The sequence below is a fragment of the Lathyrus oleraceus genome, chromosome 7 (assembly GCF_024323335.1).
Source record: "Lathyrus oleraceus cultivar Zhongwan6 chromosome 7, CAAS_Psat_ZW6_1.0, whole genome shotgun sequence".
Classification (NCBI taxonomy): Eukaryota; Viridiplantae; Streptophyta; class Magnoliopsida; order Fabales; family Fabaceae; genus Lathyrus; species Lathyrus oleraceus.
This window is the reverse complement of record NC_066585.1, coordinates 421,382,670-421,409,481: the sequence shown is the minus strand read 5'-3', so window position 1 is coordinate 421,409,481 and position 26,812 is coordinate 421,382,670. Positions and strand designations below refer to the sequence as shown.

At 40.4% G+C, this 26,812-nt stretch overlaps 1 protein-coding gene across 1 annotated transcript; it reads left to right on the top strand.

Annotated features, from left to right (window-relative positions):
• The first annotated feature begins 18,320 nt into the window (after positions 1-18,320).
• On the top strand, positions 18,321-20,096 carry LOC127104147 (uncharacterized). The gene has a single exon (XM_051041350.1). It carries the CDS (start codon positions 18,321-18,323, stop codon positions 20,094-20,096), a length of 1,776 nt encoding a protein of 591 aa, XP_050897307.1.
• The last annotated feature ends 6,716 nt before the right edge of the window (positions 20,097-26,812 follow it).

Here is a 26,812-nt window from a genome sequence, read left to right as displayed (position 1 = left end):
ATTGTAAATAAATTATACATTCTCTTCTCATCTCTTCAATCATGTTTGCACAAATAAATTTTCACAAAATACCAACCTTACAACAAGTGTGAAAAGGGCTCCCTAGGAGTACCTAGGATGTTTTGGGTGCTTAAAACCTTCCCATTGCATAACCAACCCCCTTACCCCGATCTCTGACATTTTTACTAGTTTTTGATTCGATAAAACTTTTAGGTTTTTGTTCGCTTTCTAACCATTCCTTTGGATAAATAGAAGTGCGGTGGCGACTCTACTTGTATGGTTTACCTTGGATTTAGTCAATATCTCCAATGGTAACGAATACCCCGCTACAGAAATGAGGAAAATAACTGCAAATAAATAAGTCTAGAGTAAATCTAGTAACAGTGAAAATAAGTTCCTGCCCCATACCAGAACTACGCATTTTCCTTAATGCTTAAAAATCTACTGATGGAGTAGAGTTGATACACATGGTCCATCTGTTCCCGCATAGAATCCATGAAGTGGTGGAGATCGTTACTGAGAGTTGAGATATCAGTTCAGGTGGTAGTAAGTTCAACGGTATATGGGTAAGGATTGTTAGGTTCAGCCAGAGGTGATGAGGGGGTGTTTTCAGTAGAAGATGGGTGCTACTCTTCTTAATTTTCCAAAAGGTACCGCCAGTTGTCACGGTTATATATGTTAGTCCTTTCTGGGTTTGGGATAGTGAATTGGTGTACTGGTTTGTAAAGGACTAGAATCTTAAAGGTATCGGGTCCTTCTTGCCTCACTAATCCTCTATTCAGGCAAAATGGTGATCAGGTTATAACCATAAAAAGGTTCTAGGTGTGTAATTCGGTTACGAAGGCCTAAGGCGATGGCGATATGGGTGACCATACCACCGACATAGATGTTCTCGACAACCTGGGTGGCTACTTTAGCTAAACCCGCCATCAAGAAGGCAGTAAAGTGTACTAAGATGGATTGTGAAATTCTGGTATCAGATATGAGATGTCGAAGGTAATGTCACGACACTAATATCTGAACAACAACTAAAATATAAACATGATAAAAGACAAAGAAACAATAGTACAAGTGACACACGCAATTGTTAACCCAGTTCGGTGCAAACTCACATACGCCTGGGGGCTACCAAGCTAGGAAGGAAATCCACTAAACAAAATTAGTTCAAAGACTCTCAGTAAACAACTTCAAGTTACAGTCTTTTCACCTAATCTCTACCCGTGTGACTTCTATCTAAGAACTCTTAGATAAGAGACCCTACTCACTTCCCCTCAATCACAACAATGATATAAAAACAAATATTACAAAGAAAGAAGACACTCTTCAAGAACACATACTTGATCTTGCTTAAAAGCTTCAACCAAGTAAACACACACTCATGCTTCAAAGCTTAGAGTGGACAAATTACAACACAAAAGTCAGTCCAATTCAATCATCAATAGGATGAATGAATGGCTCACAATACACAAGCTCACACAAGACTAAAACCCTTATTCTTTCTCAATATTTCGTTCGTTTTCTTGCGTGTTAAAACCAGGTTTTACATGGCCTTTAAATAGAAGCTTTTGAATGGGCCTGGAGATCATAAAACCCTAAATCTATTTTCCTTTCGTATCTTCTTATTCACGACAGTTGATCATCTCTTATTGGAAAATAAATCAATCTGGTTTTAAATCAAATTACTCCTTGAATGGAGCATTCAATCTCCACATCAATCACATACAGATTTGCATGAAGCGCAATCTTAAGATACATAACATTCAGACTGAATGTTCTGTATACACATGTCTTAACATCGGGTCTGACATCTAAGCTAAATCCTGCACAACCATATTTAAACATCCTGTAGGAAACTGATATCACATGTCAAGACAACAAGCGTGACAACTTGTGATAACTCTAGGTTTTACCAAAAATGATGCCAACACATAGAACCAACAAACTCCCCCTTTGGCAAATTTTGGCTAAAACATACATCACGAAAATAATCACTGTATCAGTTCAGCAGCAGAAGTAAACATACACACATTACTAGCAAAAATAGCAACTAGTAAACACATAGTAAACATACATGCGCTTGTGCTCAGAACACACCACCTCCCCCTTCAACTAGCACCAGTTTGCTTTACAGAGATAGAACACTACCCCATCTAACATCATCTCCAACATCATCTATAATATATAGAACACTTCCCCATTTAACATCATCTCCAACATCATCTGTAACATACAAATCATCTCCAACATCATTTGTAACATCATCTATAACATAGCATATTTACTATAGTATATCATCATATAGCTACTTTAGCTACTTCTCCCCTTTTTTATCCAAAAGAGACCAAAGTGACAAAATAAATGTCTATTCAGTCAAACAATCAGAATGTCAAAGGTTAAGTGTTATAGATTGATAACATGAAACTATATCACATTTTAGGACTTAAATTCAATCAAATTATATTATTATTTACTTTAATTTATTTCATTTTATCGGATATTACACGGTATTTCCTTTCTATTTATCTCAGGTATCTATTTGAAGCAAAAGTAAAAAAAGGAAGAAAAGGAGGTGCAAAAAGAAGTTTTTGGAAACAAATAGCAAAAGCCAAGCCCAACCCAAAGAAGGCACAAGCGTTGTGCCTGTGACGAGCGTCACGCTATATGCACTTGTGTGACGAGCGTCACACATGGTGTGACGGACTTCACACCATTCTCCTATATTTGAGGCACAAGGAACGCTTCAGAGACGTTGAGAGAGAGTTGAGCCCTATTTCCACGCCCAACTATTCTGCACGTTGAAGACTTTTGACGCGGAAGGCAGTTGCAGGAGGTAGCATATAAATAGTAGCTTTTTGGAAAGCTGGGGGTTCCACGCTTTTTCCAGATTTTTGCCGTTTTCGCATTTTTCTTCTTCCAGCAGCTTAGGCATATTTTTACAGTATTACTTTTACAAATTTTTATATTGTTTTCTTCTGCAATTCTATTTTCTTTTCTAGCTCTTAATTAATTTTTCGCACAATAGTTTCTACACCGGAAACTATTGTGTACCTTTTACCAGATCTAACCTTACGTTAGAATCTAGTTTTTTTATTCCTTCGTTTTATTTTTCTGCCTGATTGAAGAACTCAAGAACAAATCCAACCGGTCTGTGGTGGAGTGTTCAAGACTGCTATTTAATTATTCAGGTTCTATATTTATTTGTTGAATTTATATATGCTTGTTTTTACTATTAATTTATACTGTTTGCCTGCGATGAGTCTGTTTATGCATGATATTTATTTAAGTCTGTTTAGCATGTCTGGCTAATTTATTTAGGTATCGGTATGTAAAGTAAGCGGAATGAAGGAATCAAAACTAAGTTGGTTAAATTACGTTTAAAAATAAAGTCACTCTTTTTATGGTCTCAATTTACAGGTTTAATAGCAAAGTTTTTGTACGAGAGTAAAAGACATAAAGAAGTTAAATTCAATAGAACGAGAGTTTGAGTTTTTAACTGGACATAGTAAATTGAGCATTAATTCTAAATCAGGGCGAAAGCAATTTTTAGAGTTAATTAAATTCTAATCTTTTTCAAAAAGTATTTTTAAAAGTTAAATGTGAGGACGAGAGTTAAGCATTTGAATTTAATTATATAATCTAAGTCAACAGAGCGAGAGTTTGAGACGAGGGTGTTTAAACGATTAGTGTTTTCTTAAAAAGAGTTTCTATAGATTCTGTTGTTTTCAAAAGGTGATTTTGGACTTAACCAATAAGTGACAGCTGCGTTAATATAAAGTCATAGTCTATTCAACAGAGCGAGAGTTTGAGAAAAGACTTTTAATCAATAGTATTTACTGAAAAGATTTATTTTAAAAAACCAAGAAACCAACGAAGATTTGATTCCCTAATTACGACGAACTACATACCGATATCCGCTTTATTGATATTTAATCTAGATCTTATTTTAGTTTCAACTTTTCTCCCGAACAATCAAAGTATCATCCGCCTTAGTTTTACGAAGTAACCTTAGATAACGGTATATCGATTCATAAGTCCCTGTGGGATCGATATCTTTTAAAACTACGCGATAGAACTGTGCACTTGCAGTTTGTACCCCAAAATAGACTCATAAAGTCGCGATCAAGTTTTTGGCGCCGTTGCCGGGGACTTTTATTTAGTCGATATCGTAACTCTTCTGTTACGCTGTAGAGACTAAGGCAATTTTTTTTTTCTATTACTATGTATCACCCAAACTTTCTCTACGATTATCACTCCCAGTATTTTGAGGAATCGCAAGATTCCTATAAATCCAACCTGGAAATATTAATGGAGGATTTCATTGAGACGCAAACTCACTCAAGGATAGAATCTATGATGGAACGCTTTGTGGCTACACAAACTCTTCAGAATGAAGAATTTAGAAAACAAAGTCTCTATACCAATGAAACCCTTACGCAACTGAACATTGTGGTCGAGTCCCTCGTCACTCACAACGAGGCATTGGAGACTCAAATCTCCCTACTTGCGCAGACACCTCTAGGACCTTTCCCTGAGAAACATGCGGATATGGTAACAACCACCAGTGAAAGATTTACCGAAAATCCTAAGGATAGTGATAATGAGGAAGGTTCAGGTGAGAAAAAAGTAGAGATTGAGAAAGTTCCACAAGCACCACCCGAAAGGGAGGTTGTCAAAAAGGTAGAGAAGGAAGAGCTATGTGTTGTCCCTCCTCCCTATAAATCACCAATTCCTTTCCCGCGAAGGTCTGTGGAAGTTAAGGTAGACCCCAAATCCGAAAGAAATGAGGAGCTATCAGAAAATATCCACACCAATGCACCTTTATCTGCCACCCTGAACAAGAAGAGAGAATTTGAAGCCCATGAAATTAGGGAACTAATTAGTATAAAAAGGGGCAAACCAGACTTTGAGGTGGTGTTTTCAAAAATTGAACCTAAACCTGAAAAGCTAGCTCTCAGAATAGAGCCAGAACCACCACCACAAGTTCAGGAGGATAAACTACCTCGCAGAAGAAAAAGAAGAAAAAGTGACGGATATGAGAGATGGATTGATAAGTGGCCATGGAAATCAAGGATAATTAAAAGTTTGACCGAGGATTCATCCTCGAAAGAACCACCATGAGTACTTACACTCCTGAGTCGCCGCGCTATCGACGTAAAACATAGCGAATGTTTCCAGTTCTATTAATGTCAATTTTTCTCTCTATCCATTTTTTCCTTCCCTTTCATAAAGTCAATCCGTATTTTTCTTTAATAACCATTACTGACTTAATGCCAGTATCTACTTGAATTCATCGAGCTACTGACTTTCATCATGCAACCAGTAGATACCATTTTCAGAGGCAGTGTTCAGAGAAGGCGGTATGATTATCTGGCCCAGAAGGATATGGCACTGACCATATATTATGGACCGACCATGGATAAATTAGGCATCTGAGATATCATTCCTGTTTATGTTTAACCAGCTTGGGTAGGAGAACACAGCCATTAAGAGACAGTTTGTCACGTACCGTGAGCTAACCTTAGAATTCCTGATTTCCCTTGTATACATCCCTGAACATGGTTACGGACTTAACAAAGGGTTAATATCCTTTAGGTTATTTAGCATGGACTTCACCTACACCCGTCGAGACCTTGCTGACCTCTTAGGATTCCCTAGCGGCCCTTTCGTCTTTAATACCCGCCAGGAGGACCTTATTGATGACATTGATCTCGATGACTTCTGGGGTTGCATATCCGGAGAACCCAACCCAAACCCGAATGAGATGCACTCACAAAAGATCCATAACCCTGCTATCCGATATTTTCATAAAATACTAGCCCACACCTTATTTGGTAAGGAAGAGAATAACACCTTAGTGGCCCAACTATTTACCTTGCCTAACCATGAGAGAACGAGTGTTCACAAACACAATAGCTGACTTTATGACTTAGATGAACACCCTATTGATCCACCTCCATCCTCCCGACGTCGTCACAGAAGGAGGCCAGCAACTAATGAGGATATCATGGACGCCATTGATACCATGCAGGCGCAGAATGTCGAAGTGATGCAACTGATGCGCCAGATGCAACAACAACATGAAGCAAGGAATGCAATAACCGATCAGCGGTTCACTGAGTTACTTAGCAGGTTTGACGACTTAGGAGTACGTCAACGATCACCAGGTCCCAGAACACGAGGCGGAAGGCAGCATTGACTTTTTCTTTCATTTTTCTATTCATTTTCTTTTGTTTTCTTTGAAACATTGGGGACAATGTTTCATTTAAGTGTGGGGGGGAAAACCTTGTTCTTTCAACCTTCCCTTTTCAAGTATGTTATTTTCCCTTTCATTGTTATTTCCCTTTCTTATTATGAAAAAAAAAATTATTATAATATATATTTATTTTAAGTCAAGTCCCTAGTGTGAAAAATTCTTATTATCTATTCCCCTCAATTTTCTTGAGCCATAACAAAAATTCAACACACTCAGTAAGTATAAAGGTCGCTTATTTTATAAAACTTGAGTGAAATCAAGACAAAAATTATTACCATAACAACGCTCTAAGAACCTCAACATGTTAGATCAGGATAAGTACCTATTATACCAATCCCTTGGACTTTTAACCTTATAGTAACCCCAAGTAGTTTATACGAGAAGTCAGCACCATCTTAATAGCAAACTACGTGGAGAGCCGATGAATATAAGTGAATGATTCCCAAAGTAACATAAAAATATATATATATCAGGAAATGCACTAATTAAGTTAGGCGATCCTTACCAGATCATTTTAATCTAAAGGTTGCAGATCATACAAAAGCATAATACGAGAGATCCATTATGAGTTGGTTCAGTAGGTATCTGGTACTGAGCTTGGTAGGGCGGACTACGGTCCGATCCCCCGCAATTTGCAATGGACTGAATAACGAAGTTATCCGACTTATGTACCAGAACTTCTAGCCGAAAGGGGATCAGAATCACTAACCGGTTACTCCACTATGTGCGCGAAAAGATAAAGGGCTTAATGTGATTTCGCTAGAATGAAAACGGGTGAAATAAGAGTAAAGGAACTAGGACAGCTATAATGGCATTACTTGAACTGGTTTGCATGAGGTGAGGTTATCTGAGGTTGTGACGGTGGTTGTCGATGTCAAGATTAAACTCAAGTCACTTCTAAACAAGGTTTACATGCAACCTAGTACGAATTGATGTGTGTTTTGAAATTTCATCTGGCTAAAATTTTTAAGTTCTATACCGTATTTTGCTTGAGGACAAGCAAAGATCTAAGTATGGGGGAGTTTGATAACATGAAACTATATCACATTTTAGGACTTAAATTCAATTAAATTATATTATTATTTACTTTAATTTATTTCATTTTATCGGATATTACGCGGTATTTCCTTTCTATTTATCTCAGGTATCTATTTGAAGCAAAAGTAAAAAAAGGAAGAAAAGGAGGTGCAAAAAGAAGTTTTTGGAAATAAATAGCAAAAGCCAAGCCCAACCCAAAGAAGGCACAGGCGTTGTGCCTGTGACGAGCGTCACGCTATATGCACTTGTGTGACGAGCGTCACACATGGTGTGACGGACGTCACACCATTCCTCTATATTTGAGGCACAAGGAACGCTTCAGAGACGTTGAGAGAGAGTTGAGCCCTATTTCCACGCCCAACTATTCTGCACGTTGAAGACTTTTGACGCGGAAGGCAGTTGCAGGAGGTAGCATATAAATAGTAGCTTTTTGGAAAGCTGGGGGTTCCACGCTTTTTCCAGATTTTTGCCGTTTTCGCATTTTTCTTCTTCCAGCAGCTTAGGCATATTTTTACAGTATTACTTTTACAAATTTTTATATTGTTTTCTTCTGCAATTCTATTTTCTTTTCTAGCTCTTAATTAATTTTTCGCACAATAGTTTCTACACCGGAAACTATTGTGTACCTTTTACCGGATCTAACCTTACGTTAGAATCTAGTTTTTTTATTCTTTCGTTTTATTTTTCTGTCTGATTGAAGAACTCAAGAACAAATCCAACCAGTCTGTGGTGGAGTGTTCAAGACTGCTATTTAATTATTCAGGTTCTATATTTATTTGTTGAATTTATATATGCTTGTTTTTACTATTAATTTATACTGTTTGCCTGCGATGAGTCTGTTTATGCATGATATTTATTTAAGTCTGTTTAGCATGTCTGGCTAATTTATTTAGGTATCGGTATGTAAAGTAAGCGGAATGAAGGAATCAAAACTAAGTTGGTTAAATTACGTTTAAAAATAAAGTCACTCTTTTTATGGTCTCAATTTACAGGTTTAATAACAAAGTTTTTGTACGAGAGTAAAAGACATAAAGAAGTTAAATTCAATAGAACGAGAGTTTGAGTTTTTAACTGGACATAGTAAATTGAGCATTAATTCTAAATCAGGGCGAAAACAATTTTTAGAGTTAATTAAATTCTAATCTTTTTCAAAAAGTATTTTTAAAAGTTAAATGTGAGGACGAGAGTTAAGCATTTGAATTTAATTATATAATCTAAGTCAACAGAGCGAGAGTTTGAGACGAGGGTGTTTAAACGATTAGTGTTTTCTTAAAAAGAGTTTCTATAGATTCTGTTGTTTTCAAAAGGTGATTTTGGACTTAACCAATAAGTGACAGCTGCGTTAATATAAAGTCATAGTCTATTCAACAGAGCGAGAGTTTGAGAAAAGACTTTTAATCAATAGTATTTACTGAAAAGATTTATTTTAAAAAACCAAGAAACCAACGGAGATTTGATTCCCTAATTACGACGAACTACATACCGATATCCGCTTTATTGATATTTAATCTAGATCTTATTTTAGTTTCAACTTTTCTCCCGAACAATCAAAGTATCATCCGCCTTAGTTTTACGAAGTAACCTTAGATAACGGTATATCGATTCATAAGTCCCTGTGGGATCGATATCTTTTAAAACTACGCGATAGAACTGTGCACTTGTAGTTTGTACCCCAAAATAGACTCATAAAGTCGCGATCACAGATCCAAGTACATACACAACTTTAAACAAGCTGAGAAAAAATCCAACAAAACTAGAAAAACCAGAAAAATAAACATCAAAGCAGCAGAACATAGCTGCCAAAAACCAGAACATCCATCACAACAAAGAGAAAAAAACATCATCAGAAGAATGGGGGACAACTTCAAAAGATCTAATCATAGGAGCCTGAGCTTGCAACTTCATCAGCATCAGAAACAGAATTGCCACTTGTCTCATCTTTAGTTGCAGACCTCTCACTAGAGGTTTGGGCTTCAGCTTCCTTAGCCTGTTCAATATTCTCACCTTCAGCTTGCTCCAAGCTTGCAATCAGGGCTTCCAACGATTCTTTCCTAGCTGTTGCTACCCTTATTCCTGCACCCAGCTCTTTACACATTTCCTTTAGCTCAACAATAAGTCCACCTTTTGAGGTTGGCTTTTTCACAATAGATGTCATGACAATGTCTTCGACATGACTCCCTTCAAACAATTTATAGTGTACTGATAGAGCAGGTTTTCTTTTACTTGGTAGGTCATTGGTACTCAGAATCCCAGGGTGTTGACTCAGGATAATCCCACAAATCATTGAAGGAAAGGCTATAGGCAGCTTTACTGCATTAGTAGAAGCATGCTTGACAATTTGTTCAAACATAAATCTACCATAATCAAATTTTAGCTTGGTTCCAACAGCAAAGATAAATCTTCCAAGAGTATTTGAAATTGTGGAAATGTGGTTGGTAGGTGTTGTACCCCTAAATTTTCACTCCCCTTTCTCACCTATATATCTAATCACTTGACCACGAGATGACTTGCATACATCCATAACTCATACACATGCATCATTCCCCCATGGATTCAAAAGAAACTTGGGCTTAGGAAGCCGGGTTTCACACTGGTATCAAGAATCCAAAGGCATGGGTTTGGTTACATCATCAACACAGCATGTGAAACCCTAATGATGGTGGTGAATGTTTGACTTCAACAAAGTTGTGACTAGACAAACTGGGGCATTCAAAACCCTAATTTCTCAAGGCAGGATATCTTGGAGATTACCTAGGCCTCATCTTGGCCTCCAAAGCCCTAATCAGGAGAGGGTAATCAAAGGAGCTTAGTGGTTTGATTGTGTATTCATTGTTAAGTTGCTTGACCTAGCTTGGAGTCTTGGCCTTAATTCAAAGTCTTTGGTGCTATTCATTTGGTTGTGGACACATCTTTGATCATCAGGACAATTAAACCTCTGTGTTTTAAGCCATTTGTTGGTCATACCATTGGTTCATGGATGTTATATCAAAACCCTAGTCTTGTGGTCCCATTTCATGATCTTGTTCATATACATTATCAGTCAAGTTATTTCCTTTGCAAAAGTCAAACATTCAAGCCAATTGTGAAACCAATTTCAATCACTTTTTTCAAAACCATTCTAATCCATTTCATCCATTTTTAAACCATTACATGTGATTCCATACAAGAAAATACAAAATTTGGCACTTTTGACCAACTGTTGACTTTGGTAAACAGTTGACTTTTTGGTCAACTTTGACCAAAGTCAACCATAATCCATTAAACCCTAAATTCACCCATAATTATCCATTAAATATCCATTTATAAGAAAAATACAAAAAAATGAACTTTGACCAATTGTTGACTTTGATCAATAGTTGACTTTTTGGTCAACTTTGACCAAAGTCAACTCAACCTCTTTGCATCCTAAAATCCTAAGTCTTACATTCTAAACCTTAATCCATCACTCCATCGTTCATGTTTGCTTGCTTCCATCATGAGTGCTTCATTTGCAAGTTATCCTTGGCCCACCATGTTTATGTTCATGCCATGCCTACAAGAGCAGTCAAGTTACACAAAAAGAGCAAGTCATAACCACTTCAAACCAACCAAAGTCATGACATCCTCAAGAATTCAAGAAAAAGGAATTTTACATAACTATGGACCATGTGAAATATGAACAAAAGCCAACAAAGGAAAACCTTACCACAATGGTTTGGGCCAAACCAATAACAGGTCCATGGAAGCAGATGGTTTGGGCCAATGTTGTTGTCACAGCTCTTGTCATATACCATCATCATGTTAGCCTGCTACAACACACTGCTGCCACAAACTCATCATGAAATGGCATTGAATTAGTATACCATATCAGTCTGCACATAAGCCTAAGATAACATACAACCATGTACCTGTCACAACAATAACCCACCTGCAAAAACTAGTTGGCAGCATGTTATCAATGTGTGAATGATGAAGCCAAACCATGACCATTGGCTTAATGGATTTCCTGCAGCAAAATCAATGTGGACATAAGAAGCAAAACATGTGCACACACTTTGCCTTGCGTGATATATTGTAGCAGCACCATAAGCATATAACCAATGGAACCTACATTTGGCCTTGAGTTTTTCATGGTGATAATGGCATGGAAGCTGCAACCTGAAACATCCTGCTCACAATCCAACACCACAGTCATGACACATGATGCAACTTGGCATACTGAACCTAACAAAGAAACCTATAACACAATTAGTTCAAGAGCCAGTTTAGCCAAACCTTAGCATATCACAACCATCAATGCTCCTACAGTTAGCTCTACATCATATGAGTTGGAACCAGGACAAGAACCTTGCTATGAAATTAAGCACACATCTGAACTTGACCAAGGTATCAAGGTCCTGCAGCATGAGGTTTCCAGCAACAGGTGTGCATCCAAAATCCTTCTAATTGCAAAAGATCCTGCCCAAGCTAAACATTGTGGAACCTTGTTGCAAATCCACTGCTGCAACAACCTTTCCACAGGATATACTCTTACCATCATCAACAAATGCTAAGACCAAAACAGACCTGCTGTGATCCTGCAGTACACCATACTGCCATGCCATGGTCATTCTTGCCTTACCTTGCCACACATTGCTTGGCATGACAAAACAACCCTGCTTTCACCAATAATCAAATGCCAAAACCCAAGTCAGAAATTAACATGAAACTTACAGCAACCTACAATGCATCAAACCTTCAACCATGTCCACAACCTGCAATAACCTCATCCTGCAACCAGTGGACCTCCTTGCAACAATGCACAAGCCAGGATAGATGTAGCCGAGAGAAGAATGAATTCCAACTTTCACACCTGCATTCTACACACCATGAGGTAACCTGCATTATATCAGGCCTAACATACACAATTCTATGTTGCATCCACCAAAACCACTTGAGTCTTGCAAGCGTCATCCTATAGCATTCCTGCCCATCATCAAGCCAAGGTATAGTAGCTTCATTGAAGTGCCTGGTGAAAACAGCCAGCTGAAGCAAATGGCCAAACCTCCAAAACCATCAATTCAGGCATGTGCTGCAGCAAAAGAAAACAAGGAAATGAATACAACCATGAGAGTGAGACCTATGGAACATCAATCACAGCCTGCATACTAAATGTGAACATCAAACCAGTGCAATGCAACAGGCTTGGTTTACAAGAGGACCTACCAACTCAGTATGCACAAGTGCTAACCATGGAATTTCCCAAACAAGCAAATCACAGGCCATGATTTGGATTCAATAAACACCATCAAAATCTGCAGTGAGGAAAAAAGCATGAGCCATTAGTGGAGCCATGAGAATCAATCCAAAAAAAAGATTATACATGTTAAGCTTGCAATGCACTGACTTAAAACATAGACTAAGCATCACTCAATGACCAGTTCAATAGGTTGCAGTTAATTTAATTGGTTTAATCCTAGCTCTAAGGTTACCTGCTACAACCATCAACCTTTTGCTTCACTAAACTAACCTAACATGACTTCATTTCATTGATCACCAAAACCTGCTCAGTAGGTCATTATTCATAAACATGTCCAATTCCACTTAAAACTAACCTACAATAGCCAGTTTCAAACTCACTCATCAACCAACCTAACTAACATAACTAACTGAGTTTCTCATACACTAACCAACTGAGTTATCTGTTAACTCAGTGAGTCCAATCCAACTAACTCCAAGCCTAATTAGCTAACTCCAATCCTAATTCCAATCCAAAAATAATCCCAAACCTAGAATCTATATAAACACTTCATCATTCTCATTTTGGATCACTTTGGAACCCTGTGAACTCTGAACAAATTCTCTGCAAATTTTTCCTCACCCTCACCAAAGCTCTCACTCTCTCTCACAAGAAAAGCCATTGAAGCTTCACATTGAAGCTTCAATTCAGCTAGAGCTAAGCCACTTCATACTCTATTTTGAAGTTTCAGAAGAAGAAGGAGACGAAGAAAGGAAGAAGAAGGAAGAATTGAAGTCAGAAAACTCATCGGCGAACATCTCCGATCATCATCTCCGGTATGTCATTTACCATTTGTTACCGCTTTCTTGCTCTAAGTGTGCCGGCGCAAAGCGTTTAGGTTGAGAAGTGAAAGCCCCTTGGAATTAGCCATTGATCTTCGCTGAGTTTTGTTTAATTAGGCTTTGAACAAGTTAGGTTTCCTCTTTTGTTAGGAGCAATTTCGTTTTCCCTGTGACCGTTGTGTGATTTCGATAACATGAGCGTGTCGGGTGGATTGAGAGGATTAGATTGGTGGCGTTGGTTAGGTATAAGGGGACACCGGCGCCGGTGACGACCGCCGGTGCGTTAAGCCAAGGCAAAGAGACGGTGAGATGGCTTGAAGGGTGAGCGCGCGTTTCATTTTGGTTTGACTCTGTTGACTTGGACAAGTCAACAGAGGTGATATTTGGGCTTTACCGGCCAGTCCCATGGCCATTCGCTATTTACACACTAATGTTTACTGATGCACCCCCTGTACTTGTGAAGTGTTTAAGTTTAGGCTGCATTAGGCCCATTACCACATGTTACTTGATTCACCGTTCGTTTGCGCATACACCTCCCTTGGATTTGGTTGAGGCAGCATTGGGCCCAGACGTGGCCCATGCATTGTTTTGTCCCATTTACTTTTTTTGGAATTTGGCTTCTTGGGCCAAAAAAGCTATTCTGGGCTCATCTTGCAGCCCACCTGACAATTATTGTTTGCACCCCACTGTTTTTATTTTTCTTGTTTTGATTAATTCAGATGATTTTTAGAATAATTAGAAAATTAATTCTTTTAGAATAATTAGGAAATTAATTTTTTAGAATAATTAGGATCACATCCCTAATAGAATAATTAGGATTAACTCCTATTAGAATAATTAGAAATTAATTCCCATTTTTAGAATAATTAGGATTAATTCATATTTTTAGAATTGTTAGAATTTAATTAGGACTTTTTATTAGAATTAGGAATTTTATTGAGATTTTGATTAGGGACACTTAGGGTTGATTAAATTTAGGATTATCTCATTTTCTTAACATTATGCTTGTTTCTCAATTTTAAACCATGGTTATAATTTGACACATTTTGGTAATGACCATTTTGACCTTATGGGCCTTATTTTGATATTTTATGTTGAAATGGTATGTTCCCTTTAGGATTAGAATTCAATTAATTGTAGGACTTAACATAGAATTTTATTCTTGATTTTGATTAATTTTGAAATGCTCCCTTAGGACTTCTAATCTAACTTAGAATATTCAATCAATTTCTAAGGCATGATCCCTTAGGTTAGTTCTAACAATTACTAACTTCAATTAGATCCAAAAATTAGTTCCCTTCAAAACTAAAGCAAAACCCCCGATTAAATTGATCAAAAGCAATTTTGGTTAATTAAATCCTTTGAACTTGTATAATCCCACAGTCTAATTGAGTGACCACCTTGGTCACTTAGTTTGACTTTTCTTTCACGCTGTGGAGCTCAAGGCCTCAATTCAAGATCTTCAATCAAGGCATCCTCAGTTATACCAAGCAACGGGTTATTCAAGCACTTCAAAGGTGGTGTCTTCAACACTTGTTAACTCGAAGTTGGAAGAGTGTGATACGAGCCTTAAGCAATAGAGAAGGAGTGAGACTGGAGTATTCCTACCCCCATTCTGAGTATCTTTGGGTATGGGACGTATGACCCAACGCTTATCGTATTCACCTCTATTCATAGACTTTAGCATAATTCTAACCATACAATTGACAAGTCTATCTATAAAAGCAAATACAACAAAAGCAATGATTACGTCAACAACTTATCAATCATGAATCAAGTTGTACGATACGAGCCTTAAGTAATGGAGAAGGAGAGGGACTGGAGTATTCCTACCCCCATTCTGAGTATCTTTGGGTATGGGACGTATGACCCAACGCTCATCGTATTCACCTCCACTCATAGACTTTAGTGCAATTCGAATCTAACGATTGATAAGGTCTTCATCTTCCATGCAAGAACAATTACAAAGACTCTTCTCTCTCCACTTGAAAGTTAGTATGATTCTCTTCATCCAGTAACTATCAAGTCTATCCACTCTTCACTCTATTCAATTCTCAATCATTCCAATTCAAATCATTTCAACCTCAATCATCCATTTCCTCTTGCCTCATATCTATTTCTTTTCAGCCCAGTGGGCTGAACTACGAAAGCTCTGACTTCCTCATTTGTACAATAAGGATACGTAGGCAGGAGAACCCGGGTTCTTCGCGAGCTACCCTATTTATTAATAAATCATTCTTCATTCATTCAATCAATACCATCTTTTTAAGATCAAATATCATAGTTCCTTGGATTCCATTCACATCTTTTTAGGACGCTTAATGAACAGTCCGCCTTGTGAACCAAGAGTTGTTCGCACTATGCAGTCGAACACTTCATTCATTCTTTTTCGGTTATTCCACTACAGTGATATGATGCCTTGGGCCCCTCACTTGTAGGTTTACCTTTAATCTTCGGTTCAGAGTTTATTCCTTCATGGATTCAAGATAATTCTTCTCTTTGATCTCAAATTGTTTGTACCCCAGCAAGTGATACATTCTCCCTTGCACCCAACAATACTTTCTTTTGGGTCTCATTCACATCCTTTTAGGACTCTTAATGAACACTCCGCCTTGTGAACCAAGAGTTGTTCGCGCTATGAAGTCGAACACTTCATTCATTCTTTTATCGGTTATTCCACTACAGTGAAATGATGCCTTGGGCCCCTCACTTGTAGGTTTACCTTTACTCTTCGGTTAAGAGTTTATTCCTTCATGGATTCAAGATAATTCTTCTCTTTGATCTTAAATTGTTTGTACCCCAGCAAGTGATACATTCTCCCTTGCACCCAACAATACTTTCTTGTGGGTCTCATTCACATCCTTTTAGGACGCTTAATAAACAGTCCGCCTTGTGAACCAAGAGTTATTCGCGCTATGCAGTCGAACACTTAATTCATTCTTTTTTCGGTTATTCCAACACGATGATATAAGCCCTCACGTGTTGGTTCATACCAGTTTTGCTCTTGAGTTCGAAGCCAGTTATCTTCGTGAGCTCCCTCGATACCATTCTGTTGGTGCAAGTTATAATCCTCATGATTGTATATCTCTGTTTCCTTTCTTTTCGTAGTTCCGAACTACGATTGCTCTGATTTTCTCATTACAGAATGAGAATACGTAGGCACGAGGATGCGAATCCTTGGCGAGCATACTTCTAATTATTCCTCCTTCGCCTTAGGGCACCATCCATATCTTTCACAATCCGTTATCTACCTTCAATCATAAACCGTTCACCCTAGTGACATATTATATCTTTGACATCGAGATACACTTTCTTTGGAATTCCATATATACCCTTTTAGGACGCTTAATGAATAGTCCACTTTTGTACCTAGAGTTGTTCGCGCTATGCAGTCGAACACTTAATTCCTTCTTTTTTAGCTAAAACTCTACAGTGTCGGTCCGCTAGTCCACGTATTGGTTAACGCTGTTTCCCTCTATGGTACAAAGTCTATTTCTCCTATGGATTCCAAGATACCTTCACGTTTCAATTTCAAACTAAACCTCTCCAGTCACGTATCATCAGATACTCTATTCTGTGACTTCGGTCACTTCCTCCATTCATTTCCGTGATACACTCATATTCTACCTTCATTCACTTCATGTGATATACCTATTCTTTGAGACAAATACACTATATCTTTGTGCTCCATCTTGTACCCTTTTTGGGAACCAAGAGCCGATTTGTTTGTCTTGTCAGACCTTGTAGCTTAGACAAGCATCTCCTTATGTACTTTGCAGACGCATTTAGGCAACCCTTTCTTTTCGGTTTTTCCAATATGATGTTGTAAGCCCTCACGTGTTGGTTCACACCACTTTTACTCTTGGGTTCGCATTTTCACACCTTGTTGGAGTTCAAATCATATTATCCATTGGTTCAGACCATACCTTTGATCACACTTCTTTTCATCTCCCACCATTAGTTCTCTGAACTACGGAGCTCTGAATTTCTTATTGCACTATAAGGAGACGTAGGCATGAGGGCCCCAATCCTCACCGAGCACTTTATCTATTTCTTTTCCTTTTCCCATTCTTTTGCGAGTAATCTTTAGTTATCACACCTATTCGAGCAAGAACAATCTAAATGGTTCCCATGGAGTACCATGGATGTTTGGGGTGCTAATACCTTCCCCTTGCATAATAGACTTCCTTACCCAGTATATCTATTTCCCCGAGTTTTATCGATGTTCTCCCTTCCCTATGGGGATAAATAAAGTTCGATGGCGACTCTGTTGTATGTTCGAGCGTGCGATACGTTCGGGTATATTTCCGCTAGCTTCAGCTGGCGACTCTGTTGGGGATACTTCGTTACTGGGAGTATTTCCTAGTCGCTAAAAGGAGTCGAGCCTAGTTTAGGTTGTTCCCTCGCTAGTTTAGGTGTTTACCTTATAGCTGTACTCGCTTTTATTTACCGCATTCACTTTATATTATGGATATATCTGTTACGCTGTTGTTGGCATGGGTTTAGATTACATGAGAGAAAAGCTCTATCCCCGAGCTTAGTATACACATAAGCTAGACTCGTGGATAGTCGTGTACTCCTGTGTTTCGCACATTGGGGGTCACGAGAACCACACCCAGACTAGATTCACTTGGAAGTACTTTTGTCCTGTGAGTAATCACTATGGCAGGGTATTTTCATTTCGAGTCGATGACTCTGGGAGACATTCTAGGGACCAGCTTGGAGCATAGTCCACACCTGTGAGGGGGATATGAGTTTTCATTGTAGGAAACCATAGACTCTACCTACCTTGATACTCATGCACGTCGAACTTCTGAACTTGCAACATGTGGCACTTACAGATTGTCCAGAACTTACTTGGGTTCCAACCCCATGTGACTTATTATCATATCATCATTGCATTATCATTCATCATGACCAAATTTTTGCATATGCATGTTTTCCAGGAATCCAAGAGTCCGGTCTATTCACCAAGCAATTGAAGTGAAGCATGAATCCCGAGAGGAAGAGCATCCACAATTACAAGTTTGTGGAACCTCCATTGGCTGTATTGAGAGGGTTGGGGGCATGTTTAGACCTGACTCACAAAGACGCCTTCAAGGGAACGTATGGTAACCTACTGGGTATTCTGAACACCGAGGTCACCGCTGTGCACACCTTGGTACAATTCTACGATCCACCATTTAGGTGCTTTACTTTCCAAGACTATCAGCTAGCGCCGACACTGGAAGAGTATTCTCATATTTTTGGTATCAGGATAAAGAACCAGGTGCCCTACATCCGCACTAAGGAACTTCCTGAATATCGAGAACTTGCTGAAGCTCTGCATATGGGAAATAAGGAGATAGAATTAAACCTGAAACCAAAAGGTGGAATCCATGGCTTCACCTCTAAGTTTCTCGTAGACAAAGCTATCACTTTCGCTGAAGCTGGAAGATGGATGGCCTTCAACGCCCATCTAGCTTTACTCATCTATGGGATTATCTTGTTTTCGAATATGGAAGAGTTCGTAGACTTGGCAGCTATTCACATCTTCTTGACTCCGAACCCGATTCCCACTCTTCTTGCTGATACTTATTATTCCATTCACGTAAGGACCCAGAAGAAGAAAGGGACTATCGTCTGTTGCACCCCTTTACTGTATAGATGGTATATTTTGCATCTACCCAGTGAAGGTCCCTTCGTTGAGAACAAATATAATCTGAAGTGGTCCCAGAGGATCATGTCCTTAAAAGCCGAAGACATTCCTTGGTATTCTCGAGTGTACGATGGCGTCAAGCTTATTCTCAATTGTGGGGATTTTCCTAATGTACATCTTCTTGGTACAAAAGGAGGAATCAACTACAACCCGAGGTTAGCATTACGACAACATGGATATGCTATGGTGGACAAACCTGATCTCGAAAGTGTAGAAGGTTTTGTTTTGTACAAAGGAGTCAAAGAGCCAGAGTTGATCAAGAAGATTGTCAAGGCTTGGGGGTCGATTTGTCCTCAAGGAAGAGCAGAGATGGGTAAGAAGAATTGTATCGCTAAGGAAGCCTACACTAGTTGGGTCAAGAGCAGAGTCAGTGAGGTCTTATTGTCATTCCCGCCTGAACCTTCCATGAACCTCCAATCTTTTGAGATAGAGAACCATCCAAATTCTGAGATGGATGAACTGAAGAAGGTTATCAAGACTTTAGAGAAAGAGAATGCCGATCTCAAATCTAAGCTTGCTAAGATTTCATTGGAGAAAGAGACCTTGAAATTCAATCTGAATCAGAAGAGGGACCGAGTTCGCCAAGCTGAGGATGAGGTACAAACCGAGTTTTTCAAAAGACTTAAAGTGGGTGACACCCTCAGAGGGACTTATGCCAGTTTTACGATCAAGAAGAAGCAGTTAGCCGAAGCCCAATACCGAGCTGGTAAAGCAGAACTAGAACACATGGAGCAAATGAAGAAACTTCAAAGCCTGCTAGAAGCTTGTAAGAAGGAATTGAAGGATGAAAGAAGCCACAACAAACAGCTAGAAGTCACCCTTCGCCAGAACCAGTATGGGCTGAATCAGAAGCTGGAAGAAATCCAAAAGCTGAAGGAGCAATCACATGGGAACCCAAACGACAACAACATGCAGTTGAATGAGCGTCCTGAAGACCCCTCCGACCGAGGGAAGACAATTGTGAACAACCCCCCAGTTGAAGAAAGTGCGATGTTGGGAAAATGGAGCGCCTGCCTGTCTCCCAAATCACAAGCTTATTATGAGGAGTTGTTGTCTAATTGTTTCTAGTCGCTTGTATTTCAGTAGATTGAGGTCTGATTGGACTGATGTGATCTTCTTGTAGCCGATGGGCATTTTCTTGATGTATTTGTATTCTATTTATTGATATGGAATAAAAAGAGTTTCTCGATTATTGGCTTCGTAAACTGTCTCTCTTTATTCGCTTCATAATTGCTTGTGATAAATAGACTCGCGGATTCCTTGGAGTTTTGTCTTTACAAAAATAATAATAACAATAATAGTAATATTGAATGCACACATCAAATCTTTTTGCATGCATACATGCATCACTGCATATACTTGCCAAGCTGTCAGAAAACAAAATGCTTACACACACCGTTGTGCTGCAGCAACAACCACGACTCGTCATTCATACTACACACGCTCCAGCAAAGCTAAGATCATGGCCGAATACGAAGCCGACAACGCTGCTATCCGTGAATCCCTTTCCCAGGTGCAAGGAGAGATGAATGTCTTTAGGGGCAACATGGAGACCATCCTGGAACTCCTCCAATCTCAGAGGAACCTTGCCTCTGCTGCTGCTAACGTCACCCGTGCTACTGGGGTGACCATTATTGATACTGCTGTTGGCACTACCGTCGATCATCCGACGGAAACTGTGGTGCCCAACTCTGGGAACCGCCAGGTAGTCCCCGCGGATTCTGCTAGGCTTGTTGCTAACTACCCGTGGGGAATGCCTCCTCACCTTGCTGCCAGCCTCACCAGTGAGGGAGCTCTCTTCCCTCACTCGGCTCTTGCCACTACTGCTGGAAACTCTGGTTTCCCTTGGTTTCTCCCTGATCTCAACACTACCCCGGTCATTGCTGCTGACCCGGAGGACAACCAGGGTCAGGTCCCTGATGACCTCCCCAAAGATGATGAAGACTACCGAGGCCCGCGCCTCCACTTCTAATTGCCCTACCAGACTGCTGAAGCTGCAAGCACCGACCAGATCCCTGTCCCTTTTGGCTACCCAGGGGCAGGATTTGTGCCCATGATGATAAACCCTGCATCCCAATTTATGTAGGCAGGGGCACCTCAGGCTCCCAATGCTCAACCCGGTATGCAGTACTCTCAACCTTCCACTCCTGCTCAGACTATGCCACCAGGCTTTTCTTACCCGCCAATGTGGTTCAACTCGAGCATGCCAGCACCAATCGCCCCTAAAGCCTCTCGATCGGCCAGTCAGGTCGCTCCTCCCGTTGTTGATCCGGCCAAACCGGCGGATTACCAACTTCTGGACGACAGAATAAGGGCCATTGAGGGCTTCTCTTCTTTTAGAATAGACGCTCGAGACCTCTGCTTGGTCCCGAACGTGGTATTGCCTCGAAATTCAAAGTGCCTGATCTCCCCAAATATAAAGGTCTTAGCTGTCCCCGCAGTCACCTCACTATGTACTGCAGGAAGATGGCTTCGCATATTGATAATGACAACCTCCTGATTCATTGCTTCCAAGACAACCTGACTGGGGCTTCACTGGATTGGTATATGAGTTTGGAGCGCTCGAAGATCCGATCATGGAGAGACCTCTCCGGGGCGTTTTTGAAACAATACAAGTACAACCTTGACATGGCTCCGACAAGGCTTCAACTACAGAACCAGTCACAAAGGTCTAATGAAACCTTCAAAGAGTATGCTCAACGGTGGCGCGAAATGGCGTTTAGGGTTCGACCAGCACTATCTGATAATGAGTTGGTTGACATCTTTATGGGCACGCTGCATGGGCTGTATTTTGAGAAAATGATTGGCAGTTCATCAACAAACTTCGCCGATATGGTCACAATTGGCGAACACGTTGAGAGTGGGCTGAAGTCAGGGAAAATAACAGACACGACCGCATCGCAGTCTTTCAACAAGAGACCGCATGGGGGCTTCGCGAAGAAGAAGGAGGGGGAAGCAAACGCTGTGATGGCGAAGGCTTTCCCCTGATATCGAGTTCTGATGACCCCTATGCTGTACTATCCTTATCCGTATGTCGCCGCAGCTCAATACCAACAACCTCCTTTCCAGTTTCAACCACAGAGAAGCAATCAACAATCAGCTCCTACTCAGAAAGATCAGAATTGACAATACAACCGTGGCAATAGAGGGCAGAATCAGGGGCAGAATAACAGAGGAAATTATGGCAAGCGCACTCATTATGACAAGATCCCAGTACCTTATACAGACTTGGTACCATATTTGGTCCATGTGAGGGCCATTGTGCCAAAAGAAATCCCCCAGGTCGTGCCGCCTTACCATTATAAACATAACCCCAACGCCTCATGCGCCTACCACGCCGGTCACGTGGGACATTCCACCGAAGATTGTTGGCCATTGAAAAATAAAATACAAGACTTGATTGATAGGAAAATCTTGACCTTCTCGGAGGAAAAGCCAAACGTTAAGACAAATCCCCTACCTAATCATGATGGTCCTTCAGTCAGTGTCGTCATTGAGGAAGAACCCGCAGACCTAGTGAAATGGGTCGATGAGGTGAAAACTCCGTTCTCTGTTGTATTGAGAAAACTTGAAGAATTTGGGTTTCTAGAAGGAGTACATAGTGATTTCTTAGTATGTGGGTCTGATCCAGATGGTTGTGAACAATTGAGAGAATGTGTGCAAGAACTGATGAATCAAGGGTTAGTACAATTCTCTAATTCTAAAGCAGCAGAAGAGGTAGCGGTAATAGAACCAATAACTATTGTATACAGGAAGAAGAAGGTTGAAGCTCCTCCCAGGAGGATTCAGCCGATCCATTTCCGTGTTCCCACTCCATTTCCATATTAGAATACCAAGGCAGTGCCTTGGAATTATGAGACCACAGCGTATTTGGGAGGGAAAGAAATCTGCATTCCTGATACAGAGATCATCAACATCGCTGGAGCGGGAGACATGACTCGAAGTGGCCGTGTATTCGCTCCTAAATACACTCCTAGGGTGTCTCCAGCACCCACAGTTGTCCCACCTAAAGAGAAGGCGACTCCTACGCCGACTCCGCAGGCAAAGACAACTGTACCCGCCACTCCGATCGTGACGACTGCTCCGGTAGTGACGAGAGTTATTGACAATGACAAAGCTGCAGAGGCCGAAGTCTCCAAAGAGAAAGGACCGATGGTTGAAAAAGAACAGTCTGATGATCACAAGAAGAGTATCACCTTTGAGGAAAGTCAAGAATTCCTCAAACTGGTCAGAAAAAGTGACTTCAAGATTGTGGAACAGTTGAATCAGACGCCTTCCAAAATATCAATTTTGTCTTTGCTGTTGAGTTCTGAGGATCATCACAAGGCATTGCTGAAAGTTCTAAATGCCGCTCACGTGATGCAAGATATCACGGTCGGTCAATTTGACGACGAGGTTGCCAACATCACCGCAAGTAGGTATCTGGGATTTAATGAAGCAGAGTTACCTCCTGAGGGGAAAGCCCACAACAAAGCACTACATATTTCGGTCACATGTACTGACTCTCTCTTATCCCGGGTCCTTGTTGATACTGGATCCTCGCTTAATGTACTGCCAAAATCTACATTAAGCCAGTTACAGTTTAAGGGGCCCGAGATGAGAACCAGATTGATCGTTAGAGCTTTCGATGGTTCCTGAAGGCAGGTAATTAGGGAGGTCGATCTGCCGATTTGTGTTGTACCACACCAGCTCGATATTACTTTTCAAGTCATGGACATCAACCCAGCCTACAGTTGTTTGTTGACCCGACCATAGATTCATGCCGCTGGGGCAGTCACTTCTACTTTGCATCAGAAGTTGAAGTACTTGATAGATGACAAGCTAGTAATTGTGTGTGGTGAAGAGGATTTGTTGGTTAGTGAACTTTCGTCCTTCAGATCTGTTGAAACAGATGAGGGGATCGTCGAGGTTCCGCTCCACTATCTAGAGTTTGAAGATGCCAGTTCTGCATCAGCCAACAACAATCAATCATCCTTTACCATCCTATCCTTAGTGAAGAGTGCCAAGCAGACATTGGAGAAAGGCCCACTTCCCGGTTGGGGTAAGGTCGTCAATGTGGCAGAAAAGCGCGACAGGTTTGGTATCGGTTATCACCCATCAACATGCAAAGTGAGTCCAAAGAAAAAGCAATTCAACCCGGTCAAGTTCAGCAGCGCCGACTATCAAAATGAGCATACCGTAGCAGTCATTGGAGAGTCCAGTGGTAACAAGCCAGGGGCACCCAACCTTGTTCGCAGATGTCCTCCAGGATTCAAGCTTCCCAATTGGACGGCCACCGTGATACCTATGGTGTACTCAGAAAAAACGTAATGCATTTTGTTTTCTCCGTCCCTCGTCCCTGCCCGAGACGAGAGGATAGCTTGTAAGGGCCCCCATGTTTAAAAGTATTATGGGAATAAATAAAAGTACTTTTTGCATGCAAAACTCGTGTTCCCTTTCTTTCGGTTATTTTTCACTAAAAACAACGAAATAGAAAAAGATTTCTTTTTTTTTTCTTCCATTTTTTCTCAAAAGAAAAAGCATACTAAAATAAGCTCATCATATGCAAAGCAAATAAAATCACTGATTACAACTTGGCTAAAATCAACCGTGAATCTGGACTTCCAATAAACCAAGCTGAAGATGACAGTGAGGAAGATTGCGAATTACCAGCTGAACTAGCACAACTCCTTGAGCACGAAGATAAAGAGATTCAGCCATACAAAGAACCGGTGGATGTCATTAATTTGGGTTCTGAAACTGACAAGAAAGAGGTGAAAGTTGGGGCATCTCTCGCCAAGCATGTACACTCCGAGTTGGTAGACCTGTTGCATGAATATGTGGACGTCTTCTCCTGGTCGTATCAAGATATGCCAGGGTTGGACACCAGCATTGTTGAACATCATCTACCGCTCAGGCCTGAATGTCCTCCAGTTAAGCAGAAGCTCAAAAGGACCAGACCCGATATGGCACTCAAGATCAAGGAAGAGGTTAAAAAACAACTAGATACTGGCTTTTAACCATTTCCGAGTATCCGCAGTGGGTTGCTAATATCGTTCCAGTACCTAAGAAAGATGGTAAAGTCAGAACGTGTGTAGACTATCGAGACCTCAATAGAGCCAGTCTAAAGGATGACTTCCCTTTGCCTCATATTAACGTTTTGGTCGACAACACGGCTCAATTCTCCGTCTTTTCTTTCATGGATGGGTTCTCCGGGTACAATCAGATAAAGATGTCACCAGATGATATGGAGAAGACAACCTTTATCACGCCTTAGGGGACTTACTGCTACAAAGTCATGCCATTCGGCTTGAAGAATGCAGGGGCAACATATCAACACGCCATGGTAACACTCTTTCATGACATGATTCATGAAGAGATCGAGGTTTATGTGGATGACATGATTGCCAAATCCAGAACTGAAGAAGATCACTTGGCTAATATGAGAAAATTGTTTGTCAGACTCCGAAAGTTTAAACTGCGTCTGAATCTAGCCAAATGTACTTTTGGGGTCCGATCAGGTAAACTCCTGGGTTTCATAGTCAGTCAGAAGGGTATTGAGGTTGATCCCGACAAAGTTCAAGTCATCTAAGATATACCAGCTCCCCAAACAGAAAAAGAAGTCTGAGGCTTCCTTGGGCAACTTAATTACATCTCCAGATTCATATCTCACTTGACAGCTACCTGCGAACCGATTTTCAAGTTGTTGAGAAAAAATCAATCGATTGTGTGGAATGACGATTGCCAAGGGCATTCGATAAAATAAAAAGTACTTGCAAGAACCACCAATCCTGGTACCACCGGTTCCGGGTAGACCACTCATTATCTATCTGACAGTGTTGGATGAATCTATGGGTTGTGTTTTGGGTCAACATGATGACATAGGCAAGAAAGAACATGCTATCTACTATCTCAGCAAGAAATTCACTGAATGTGAGACCCGATAATCACTTTTAGAGAAGACTTGTTGTGCCTTGACTTGGGTTGTTCGACGCCTGAGACAATATATGATTTGCCACACTACTTTATTGATATCCAAGATGGATCCAATAAAGTACATATTTGAAAAGCCTGCTGTTAATGGTAGAATTGCCCGGTGGCAAATGCTGCTCACCGAGTATGATATACTGTATGTGACCCAAAAAGCAATAAAAGGGAGTGTTCTGTCTGACTATCTAGCTCACCTGCCTGTTGAAGGCTATCAATCATTAAAGTTTGACTTTCCAGATGAAGACATCATGTTTATCAAAGATTTTACTATGCCAGGCTTCGAGGTAATCCCTGAGGAAGGCCCCGAACCCGAATCGCGATGGATGCTCGTGTTCGACGGTGCTTCCAATGCCCGAGGTCATGGTATAGGTGTTGTTATCACTTCTCCAACTGGTTTCCACATCCCCTTCACCGCTAGGTTATGTTTTGACTGCACCAACAATATGGCAGAATATGAAGCATGTATCTACAGTTTAGAGGCAGAAATCGACTTGAGAATCAAAATCCTCGAGGTATTCGGTGATTCAGCTCTGGTAATCAGTCAAGTGAAAGGCGACTGGGAGACTCGAGATAGCAAGTTGATACCCTACAAAGAGCATATCAGAAAACTGATCCCCTACTTTGATGAGATCTCCTTTCATCATATTTCTAGGGAAGAAAGTCAGTTAGCAGATGCTCTAGCTACGTTAAGTCAAATGGAAGAATGAGGCACCATACATCCAGATTGACCACTTAGATGAACCAACACATTGTCTAGCAATTGAGGCTGATCCTGATGATAAGCCTTGGTTCTATGACATAAAGACATTTCTGGA